The 11,463-nt window shown below is 35.2% G+C and overlaps 1 protein-coding gene across 1 annotated transcript; it reads right to left on the reverse strand.

The window, feature by feature from the left end:
• Nucleotides 1–7,968: 7,968 nt before the first annotated feature.
• On the reverse strand, nucleotides 7,969–9,091 carry LOC133035685 (uncharacterized). Its single transcript, XM_061111781.1, has 2 exons — nucleotides 8,143–9,091; nucleotides 7,969–8,027 (listed from the first exon to the last, which is right to left on the reverse strand). The coding sequence occupies exons 1-2, from the start codon at nucleotides 9,089–9,091 to the stop codon at nucleotides 7,969–7,971; spliced, it is 1,008 nt and encodes a 335-aa protein (XP_060967764.1).
• Nucleotides 9,092–11,463: the final 2,372 nt, after the last annotated feature.

The following is an 11,463-nucleotide window of genomic DNA, read 5'->3' on the forward strand; positions in this document are numbered from 1 at the left end:
GTGCTCTAAATCCCATAGGATACACTGATTCAGATTTCCAGGCAAGTGTTGAAGACAGGAAATCAACATCTGGGATGGTGTTTACTCTTGGGGTGGAGCAGTGGTTTGGAGAAGTACTAAACAAACCGCGATATCGGACTCAACTTTGGAAGCTGAATACATAGCAGCAGCCGAAGCTGCTAAAGAACTTGTCTGGCTAAGAAAGTTCTTTATAGGTGTTGTTCCTGGAATGGAAAAGCCTCTGGTCCTACTTTGTGATAACAATGGAGCAATAGCAAACAGTAAAGAACCTCGAAGCCACAAGAGAAGCAAACACATTGAAAGGAAGTATCACATTATCAGAGAATACGTGGCAAGAGGGGATGTACTATGTAACACCCTAACTAGCATAGGCGTATTACGTGATTTTTAAACATACTGTGCAGCTCGTTGCTAATCAACGAGGTTTATGGAAAACCTGATTAATTAAAAATTTTTGCTTTTTAATTAAACTTATAAATATTTATACAAAATACTCGGGATCCCGATTACAAAATCATTTACAAAAGTTTGCTGTCTGTACAAAATACTTGTCGCCTAGCGACTAATTACAAAAATAGCCTAGCTGTCGCGAGGATCGTACGCTGGAGGCCTAACCGCCCCGACATGTACAATCTTCATAGGCTCGTCCTCACGGTTCCACAGCTTAGTCTTGCCCTTACCTACACATAAACATAGCACTGTGAGTAGACAGACTCAGTAAGAAAAGCATAATAATAAACATACATAACTCCCGGTCATGATCAGACGCCCATACCCCTGACCATAACCCTAACTGCCGTGTCGAACACGATACTGAGTCCTGAACGTTCATAGGGACGGTACTATTGACAAGTAACAGCCTATACTCGGTCGAACTGGTCATACTCCAGCTGCTGGTCATACTTTAGCCTGTACCGATGTGTTACAGTATCAGCCTATACTCGGTCGAACTGGTCATACTCCAGCTGCTAGTCATACTCTAGCCTGTACCGATGTGATACGTCAAATAGTACGGAACCACCAACCTAAGTATCAGCCTATACTCGGCACACTGGTCATACTCTAGCTGCTAGTCATACACTAGCCTGTGCCGATGTGATACAGTTTCAGCCTATAGTCAGTCATACTGGTCATACTCCAGCTGCTAGTCATACTCTAGCCTATACCGATGTGACACAGTCGGATGGTTCGAAGCCAACATACATATCTAATGTAATCTAACAGGCTTCCTAACATGCACGCTAAACATGTAATCTATATATGCATACTGTTATACTAATCTTACCTCAATTCTGAATTCAGGTGTGCCGGTCAACCTGACTGGAACTATCTGCCTGGCGGATTACAGGCTCCTAAACCATAAAAATCACAACACTATAAGTGATACGCTAAATCACTTCACGGGGACTTAAACTAGGAACTAAAAGTTTCCCTATCAATAAAAAGCATGGCAATACGCCAAATAACATAAAAACGAGGAAATATAGGGTTCCTGAAAGTTCCCCAACCGGTAGGCCGGTTCTGCAACCGGAATTCCGGTTCTGGGAATTCCTGAACCCTCATCCGGAATTCCGGATGCACAACCGGAATTCCGGTTCCTCGCAGGCAGAACTCAAAAATTCATAACTCTTTCAATTCAAATCCAAATCACACAAAACCTTCCAGACCTGTTCTAAACATCCCATAGAGCATTTCTAAAGCAACAAACTCGAGCTTCAACCACAGAAACTCAATTCACCATTAAAGGTCAAAGATTGAGTTCTAAAACTCAAAACTTGACTAAGCAACATATCATGCATCCAATTCAGCCCAAAATTACCTAAACATGCTCACTAAAACAGCAGAAACCAAATCCTAACTCATGCAACCACTACAGCCACCAAAATTCCAATTTTCTCTTTGAAAACCTTAAGCTTTTGAATAGAAAAACCATAACTTTAAGCAACCTAATTATCAAGCATCACAAGCAGCTTAAATAACCTCAATTATCATGCTTAAACCTCTGCAAACAACTATAAAATCACAGCAACAATAACAACTTAAGCTATGCATGCAAACATCATCATTTCATCAAAATTCTTCAAGAAACTAAAAGGGAGAGCTACAAGGATCTTACCAACAACTTGAGGTCAAAATCTATGCTAAAACCAGCTTGAAATCCAAGAGAATCCCCCCCCCCCAAACCCAGCTGCTCCAAACCGAAATAGAGAGAAGAAAAGAGAGCCTTTAATTTTCTAACTTTCTAATTTTTTCTAACTTTGTAAAAATGAAAAAAAATAAAGACTTCCACTTATTCATTTCAGCCAACATATACCTTAATAAACCACATAATTCCACCATTTAAAATCCACTAAAAGACAAACTAACAATGGGGAAAAATGACCAATTTGCCCCTCCATGCTAAAATAACAAAAATAACATTGAAGGGGTATTTTGGGAAAATTTAAATTTCCAGCCAATCCCGATATTCCCAATGTCTACTAAACTGTCCCAATCTACTAACATACTAAGTTGTGATTTTACTGAGCCAAACACCGAGTTCCATGTTACCGGGCACCGGAAATGCAAAATTATGAAAACTACTAAATGACATAAAATGCATCTCAGAATTCAATAATAACAGAATAAATAATTATTTAAATAGCTATAAATAATTTTCATAATTAAACATGATTAACTTCTAATTTCCAAATTAAACTAAGCGGTCTTTACATACTAATTGAGAAAGTTGACACAGAGGACAACCTAGCTGATCCATTTACCAAAGTCTTGGCCGTGACAGCCTTTGAAAAGCACCGTCAGAATTTAGGATTAATTGATATGTACTGATTAGTTTTATATTAGTGCAAGTGGGAGTTTGTTCGGTTTTATGCGCTAAATAAAACTCCATTTCAATGTAATCTATTTTATTCAACATCAATAAAGAAACAGAAGTATTTTTCATTCATTTGTGTATGTTTTGGTTCACTTTATCAATTGCTTGACTATTTGATTTATAAATTCATCTTAACCCCTTTTCACATACTTGATCCTGTTTATTGTGTTGTCATCACATTGGAAAGTAAACATGACTATGTGAATAAAGTTTCCTAGATTTATCAGACACAGGGTTTTACTGATATGATAATCTACAACAAGATTTTACTTGCATTTGGAGAAATGCTATGTTCTTTCCAGAACATTGGTTAAAGTAAAATTCAGGTTGGATGCATGGAGTATGCATCAGAAGGTACCGATATTGAACTTTGACTTAGATTTAATTAAACTTACCGTAAAATCTATTCAAGTCAATATCGCCAAGTTGATCCCAGATCAAATGTTCTTAATCCTGTTATGATTAAGCTCGATCTTGAAAGGCAATTCGTGTTCTTTGATTTGTTAGTTATGCCTACTTTTAGGTCAGGGTGATACGTACATTTTGGGAACACGGTAGTACAATTGAGTGGGAGCGCTAGCATAAACATGGAATCTATAGATTCTATCTGGCGAATAGTAAGCAAAGGATGATCTCCTTCGAGCTTGACCAAACGAACATAAATGGTGGAGTACTCATTTCACATAAGCTGAAATATCACTTATACGGGGTCAAGTGTTTTAAGGATAAAATACATTGTAGGGTGTTACGGTAATCTAATCCCTTTACAGTGTAGATCATTCATATAGAGGATCATTGATCAAATTAGGATTATAACAATGGATAACTATTGATGCGTCTATATGGTGGAACATATAGAGCATTCTATATACTGAGAGTGCAATTCTAAGTTCTATGCGTGGATTCAACGAAGAATTAATAAGTTAGTGAATTTTAGTGCTAAATTCTTGATCTACTTATTGGAAGCTCGGTTATATAGACCCATGGTCCCCGCACTTGTTGAGATAATATTGTTTGTAAGACTCATTTAATTGGTTTTGATTAATCAATTATAATTCTCAAATTAGACTATGTCTTTTTGTGAAATTTTCACTAAGTAAGGGCGAAATTGTAAAGAAAGAGTTATTAGGGGCATATTTGTTAATTATGATACATTGTATGGTTCAATTAATAAATATGATAAATGAAAATATTATTTAATAATTATTTATAGTTATTAAATAATTAGAATTGGCATTTAAATGGTTGAATTAGAAAATTGGCATTTTTGAGAAAATCAGATACAAAAGTGTTAAAACTGCAAAATTGCAAAAAGTAAGGCCCAAACCCAATAAGCCATGGCCGGCCACTTTTGTAGGCAATTTAAACTGATATTTTCATTATTTTAATGCCAAATAATTCAAACCTAACCCTAGTGGAATGCTATAAATAGGTAGTGAAGGCTTCAGGAAAATTACACTTCTGATTCAGAAAACCTGAGCCTTTCTCTCTCTACCTTGGCCGCCACCCTCTCTCTATCTTCTTCCTTGATAATTTCGAAACCCCTTAGTGATTAGAGTAGTGCCCACACACAGCAAGCAATACTCAATCATAGTGAGGAAGATCGTGAAGAAAGATCATCAGCAAAGGAGTTTCAGCATCAAAGATTCAGAGAAAAAGATCCAGGTTCAGATCTTGATAATACTCTGCTACAAAAAGGATACAAGGATTAGAGATCAGAACGAAAGGAGTCATTTAATTCCGCTGCACCCAATGTAAGGTTTCCTAAAATTTATACGTGTTTATTTCATCGTTTTAGAAAGTTCATATTTAGGGTGTTAATCAACATACTTGTGAGTAGATCTAAGATCCTGGTAAAATAATTTCCAATACTTCTTAGCTAAGTTGATGCATTTGAAAATTGTTGGTGGAATATCGAACAACATTTTTGATCAACTACTGAGTTTGTTGAAATTTGCATTTCCAAAAGGGAATACGAATCCTGAAACCCACTATGAAGCTAAAAAAAAGCTCAGCAAATTGGGTTTAGGATATCAGTCCATCCATTTGTGTTATCATGATTGCTATTTGGTTTACAAAGAGCATGCTTTAAAAAATTTATGTCCGTGTGGAACTAGCAGATGGGCTAATCCCAATTCTCAAGGATAAAAGGTCCCGCGTAAGGTGATGCGTTATTTTCCATTGACTCCTCATTTAAAAAGAATGTACAGTTCAAGGCATACAACAAAAGAGATGATATGGCATAATACTGGTCGATCGAAAGAAGTTGGGGTTATGCATCACCCTATGGATGGGTCTGCATGGAAAGAGTTTGACGTTAGTTGTCCTAATTTTGCGAGAGAGCCTAGAAATGTACGTTTAGGATTGGCTTCCAATGGAATTAATCCTTTTGGAAATTTGAGTCAATTGTACAGCATATGGCCTGTTGTGCTAGTGAACTACAATCTCCCCCCAATGGCTTTGTATGAAAGATAATAATTTCAAATTGACTAGTCTTATTCCTGGGTCAAGATCACAAGGTAAGGACAGCGATGTACTTCTTAGGCCATTGGTAGACGAGTTGAAAGAGTTGTGGAGTAATGGGGTTCAAACAAGAGATGGTAAAACAGATACTATGTTCAACATGAGAGCTGTCCTTCTGTGGACAGTGAACGATTTTTCTGCTAATAGTAGTTTGTCTGGATGGAGTGGTCAGGGGTATAAAGCTTGTCCTACGTGCAATGAAGATACATCTTCCATCCGTGTTATTCAAAAGACATCTTATGTTGGTCATAGACGATTTTTGCCCCATAATCATGAGATGAGGCGGGACTTAGACTTTGATGGTAAAGTTGAGGAAAGACGTGCCCAGAGAAAGTTTACGTGCAAGTAGATTTTAGAACAAGTAAATGCTCTACCACCTCAAATCCCAGGAAAACATGAAAGTTTTGGAGGATTGAAACGAAAAAGAAATGCGAGTGAAAGTAACTGGAGAAAAAAAGCATTTTTTACGAACTTGAGTACTGGAGTACACTCAAGTTAAAACATAATCTAGACGTCATGCATATTGAGAAGAATGTGTGTGACAGCCTCCTCGTCACCATCTTAGATAATGAAAAGTCTAAAGATACTGTTAATGCTAGACATGATGTGAAGAAGATGGGAATTAAAGAGTGGTTGTGGATTTATGAAGATGAGAACAAAAGATTAATGAAGCCACACACTCCTTACGTGTTGGATACTGAAGAAAGAAAACGGTTTTGTCAATTTATAAAAGGTTCAAAGTTCCCAGATGGCTTTTGTTCTAACTTGAAGAAGAAGGTAAGTGAGAATGACGACAATATTTCGGGGTTGAAGTCCCATGACTGTCATGTAATAATGCAACGGTTACTTTCACTCGGTGTTTGTGGATTTTTTCAAAAAATATAGGAGACACAATAATAGTGTTGGAATATGTTTTACCAGGATCTAAATTTACTACCATGTATGTTAATTAACATCCTAAACATGAATATCTAAAACAATGTAAATAAACGCATATAAAGTTTAGGAAACCTTACAGTGGGTGCAACAGAATATTAATGGCTCTTTCCACTCAGATCTCTAACCTTTGTATCCTTTCTGTCGCAGAGTATCACCAAGGTATGAAATTATGAAGAAGGAAAGAGAAGTGGCTTGTTTGAAATTAATAGAATAGAAGGCTCATGAAAATTTTACTAAAGGTGAAAAATTTTCATCTTTAAGTGTGAGCTATCACTATCTATTTATAGGCAACCACCTAGGTTTAGGTTAGGATTTATTAGACATTAAAATAATAGAAAAATTATGTGTAAATTACCAATCAAGTGGCCAGCCATACTAATGGGCCCCACTTTTGAAATTTTCCACTTTTGACAATTTTTCCTTTATTTTCTCAAAAATGCCATTTTTCCAATTCTAACCATTTAAATGCCAAAACTAATTATTTAATAATTAAAATTAATTATCAAATTAAATTGTCATTTAATATAATTATTAATTAGACTTAATAATGTCTTTCAATTAATAAATAAAACCTCGAATCTCTTTTCTTAACAGTTAAGCCATTGCTTAGTGAAAATTCATAAACTAGACATAGTCTTATTTTAGAATTATAATTGATTAATTAAAATCAATTATCTTAGTCTTACAAGCAGTATGGTCTCAACGAGTATGGGGACCATGGGCCTATACAACCGAGCTTCCAATAAGTAGAACTAGAATCTACCAAGTAAATTCCCTAACTTATTAATTCATTATTGCATCCACTCATAGAACTTGGAATTGCACTCTCAGTCATATAGAACGCTCTATATGTTACACGATATAGATACGCTATAAATATTTAACCATCGTTCTAATCTCAATAATCAAAGATCCTTTATAGATCATTTACACTAAGTAGGGATAAATTTACCGTTTCACCCCTCAAAGTATTTTATCCTTAAAACACTTAGCTTCCTGTAAATGAAATTTCATTGAACTAAAATATAATCACTGAAAAAGAGCTCTTCCATTTACCTCTATTAAGCCAAGCTAAAAGGAAATCATTGTTTCACTTCTATGTCCTGATAGAAGCTATAGATTCCATATCTATGTTTAGCGCTCCCACTCAATTATACTACCATGTTCCCAAAATGTACGTATCACCTTGACAAAAAGTAGGCTTAACTAACAAATCAAAGAACATGAATAGCACTCCTGAGATTGAACCTAAGCATGTAAGGATTAAGATCTTTTGATCTAAGATCTTTTGATCTAAGATCAACCAGTGATATTGACTTAGAAAGATACAACGGTAAGTATTATAATATCTATACCAAGATCAACTTCGGTCCCTTCCAATGTATACTCCATAAATCTGATACTGGTAAAGTTTGCCAATGCCCTCGAAAGGACATAACACTTATCCAAGGTGTAAGCATACCTATCGCTGATTATCATGCCAGTCTAAATCCAGTGAACTTGACAAATTAGGGAATTACAACTTTTGAATTTTCTTTTAATGTTCTTTAGCAGGTGAAAGGTGCAAGCTCCATGAGGTACTTCTGGGTACACTTTGATGGTTGCCTTTTTTATGCTTTCGTGACGGTCAGAGATAATGACCATGTCTTCTCTTGAACCATAACACTCCCTAAACTTTTCAAAGAACCACTCCCAAGAATTATCGTTCTCTGAATAAACCACACTGAAAGCTAGCTGGAAAATATGACCTTCCGCATCTTGAGTCGCTGCAACCAGGAATATACCTCGATATGTAGACTTTAAGAATGTCCCATCAACTATCACCACAGGAATACAATGCAACCATCCTTTTCTTGAAGCATTCAATGCTACAAAAAGGAATAAGAATTTGCCATCTTCCTCTGTTTTGAGCTCCACAAAAGAGCCTGGACTTGTATGATGCAACAAGTAAAGATACTTGGCTATCTTAGAGTAAGACTTAACTACATTTCCTCTCACTTTTTCTTTTCCCTTCTGTATCGATCTCCAAGCTTTGTTGTATTTGACTCTCAATCCATGAATTTTCAACTCATTTATAACATCAGCAACCGTGGTTTTTGTCTTGATGTTTGTGAATTTGTACTTGATCATGTCTGCAATGATGGTTGATGTTGCTTGACATTGATCTTTTAATCTTATCTTCATATCGCAGCTATGATTGTCCTCAAAAGTCCTAATTATAAATTGCCTTGTGTTTCCATTCCTTGATGCCCTTAACTTCCAGCTGCAATTTTTGTCAAAGCACTCCGCTAGGAACTGTCTTTTGAAAGATTTTTTCACGCGGTACTGAAAATGTTTTCTAATTGGATAGTGGTTCAACGCAGTCTTCAAGGTCTTTTTATCTTTGTAAATCTGAGACGAAGCTATTTCTTGATGGTATTTGTTGTTGATTACTGAATCTTCATCTATTTCAATCTCTTCTGCATCGCTGTTTGCTTCATTTCCCATTTCTATTATTTGCTTGGCAACCAGCCTTGCATAGGAGATATAATTTTCACTCTCATCTGCATCCATGTCAACAGTTGCTTCTTCATCTGAATTTGATGTTCCTTCTTCAGCTTGTCCCAATTCTATACCCAATTCGTTATGAGTTGATGTACTTCTGGTTGAAAAAAAAGTCGGCTCAATATGGTTAATCTTTATTGATGTACTTCTTGTTGGAAAAACAATCGACTCAATATGGTTATTCTCCATTGTAAGGCACAACGGGTACTTTATGAAATCTGAATCTTTTTTCTTCAACTCCTTGTAGAAGTATAACTGGAGTCATCTTCTATGTGGAATGGAGGGTAATTGTCTTTTCCTTGGTACTCTATTTTTAGGGTTGTTGATCGAAGATCTATCTTCAACTCATTACATATCATTCCAACCAAGGTGTTGTAGTTGCAATTATTGGGAATGACCATTCCGCGAACTTGAAAGTTGATGTAATTTTAATTTTCATCCCAATTACCATTATGTTGGATTACAATAAAATTTTTATCCATATCCTGCATCCAGAAAAGACAGTATGTTAATATTACAGTAAAAAGTTGATGTACTTTTTTGCTCATAAAAAAAAAATATCAGAAATATAATGTGAAATTATGCAGTCAACATTTTATTTGTTTAATATTTGAATTTTGTTGCAAATGGAGAAAATCAATATTAGTATGTACCATAGTGAAGTCCAACAGTTGAAATTGGACAAGATTTTTGCTCTTTTTTCAGTCTTCTTTTGTAACTTCACACTGAGTAGAGCTGCAGCAACAAAAATATATTGATGGCATAGTCTTATTTCCATTAAAAAAATAGCTTACATACCATGAACCAATACCATTAGCCAAAGGAGGGTAGGCAGACAATTTATATTCATGACCCCATAATATAGCTTAAGAGTTATAACATGAAACTTAGTAAATTATTTTCTCAAACCATAACTACAGTGAACTAAATATATAGCACCCAAAACATAATACAAAACATAATTAGTTTGCAGACAACTTATACAATACAAAACATATCTCAAAGCAACAACTATAGTCATTGAGAATAACAAATAAACATAACACCCCCAGCAACCGAAAAACCTTCAATACGCAACATATTCTAAATACCCAATGATAAAAAGATTCATACCTATTGAAAATGAAGGCAGCCATGGAACAAGAATAAATCCACGATCCTTTGGAGCTCTTTTGCTTTGGTAGCAAGGCCACTTCCAGATTCCCAACAAGCCAAACAAAGTAGTTATTTGAACACACATTTAGTAATTCCATTAGAAGAACTAATCATAAGAGATAATAAACAATGAAGAAACTTAAGCAAGTCAACCATCTCAGTTCATATATATTAAAGATGAAATAAAAGTCTACGTAATATCAGAAGATGTAGAAAACAGAAAATAAGCTCAACTAGATTCACCATGTTGTATCTTGTATGGTAATTCTGATATTGCACTACTATAACTGTATATGATTGAATCAAAAGGATAATTACTATCATTTTTCTTTTTTTGCTTTCAGTATGATTGTATCATCAAAGAGCATTTTTCCTTTGTTTTTGGGTATATATGGTGTGTGTATAGGAAAGTAATCATGTCATGCACCTAGAGTAAGTGATAAGACAACGATTGTGACTACTGCGTAAAAAGTTATAATGAAAAATCTAATGGACGAATATGATCTACATGGAAGTGAGTGGTGCATAAAAAGTTATAGTGAAAGGGGTCATTTTAGTGGTTGAATGAGAACTACACAGAAGAATGAGTCAATGAACTCAGCCTTGAAGAATTCAATCAATACACTCAAGTGAATGAGAATCAAACTAAACAATGAAACTAAAATAAAATAGAGAGAGAGAGAGAGAGAGAGATTGATATGATAAAGCAGCCTTCAACAATGGCTGGTTTCTATATTGAATCTCCAAAGTGATTTTACAATCTGAGACAATAGAGATTAGCCTTGCGCCATTACAATTCAACTCACATGAGAGGCATTGATCAAATACAGAGAGTACACTCTTTAACACTCCTCCAACTCTCTCATATTACATTTTTAAGTTCAGTACAAAAATTAATAGTGGTTAGTTATAGGCTTCTATGTATAGTACTCGGGCTAACAAAAGAAAACATGTACAAAAAAACTAACTTTAAGATGCAATTACTAACTTCCTAGACTTGTCAGTAGAAAACATGTGGACAAATTAATCTATCCGAGTAGTTGAATGATACTATTTTGACATGATATTTAATTATTTAATATCAACAGTGTTGACTTCGCTATTAGCCAACGACAATGAGTCTTTTTGATAAGCGATCAACGATATGTCGTAATGAGAATATATAATAAAGCAATAACAAGACACAAAAAATTTATAGAGGTTCAGCCCCGAGCAGTTTGGTAATAGCCTAATCCTCGTTATTTGTATTGACTTAAGAACAAGGAAGAAGTTTCCTTTTCTTATAGCTCTTACAATAGTATCTCTGAATATATAATTCTTAGATAGCCTTAGCTTACTGCGTTTCGGCTTATAATTTCTCGGTCCCTTTGCCCAATGAACATTCCTCACTATTTATAGGGCTGGAA

Source organism: Cannabis sativa, chromosome 1, assembly GCF_029168945.1.
Source record: "Cannabis sativa cultivar Pink pepper isolate KNU-18-1 chromosome 1, ASM2916894v1, whole genome shotgun sequence".
NCBI lineage: Eukaryota > Viridiplantae > Streptophyta > Magnoliopsida > Rosales > Cannabaceae > Cannabis > Cannabis sativa.

Bases quoted from the DNA above. Each gene is read 5' to 3' on its own strand.
- LOC133035685 (XM_061111781.1), bottom strand. From the start codon at position 9,091: ATGGAGAATAACCATATTGAGTCGATTGTTTTTCCAACAAGAAGTACA. The intron at 8,028-8,142 runs GTATATTCCTGG...TGAAAAGTTTAG, and splicing joins CTTAAAGTCTACATATCGAG to GGAGTGTTATGGTTCAAGAG.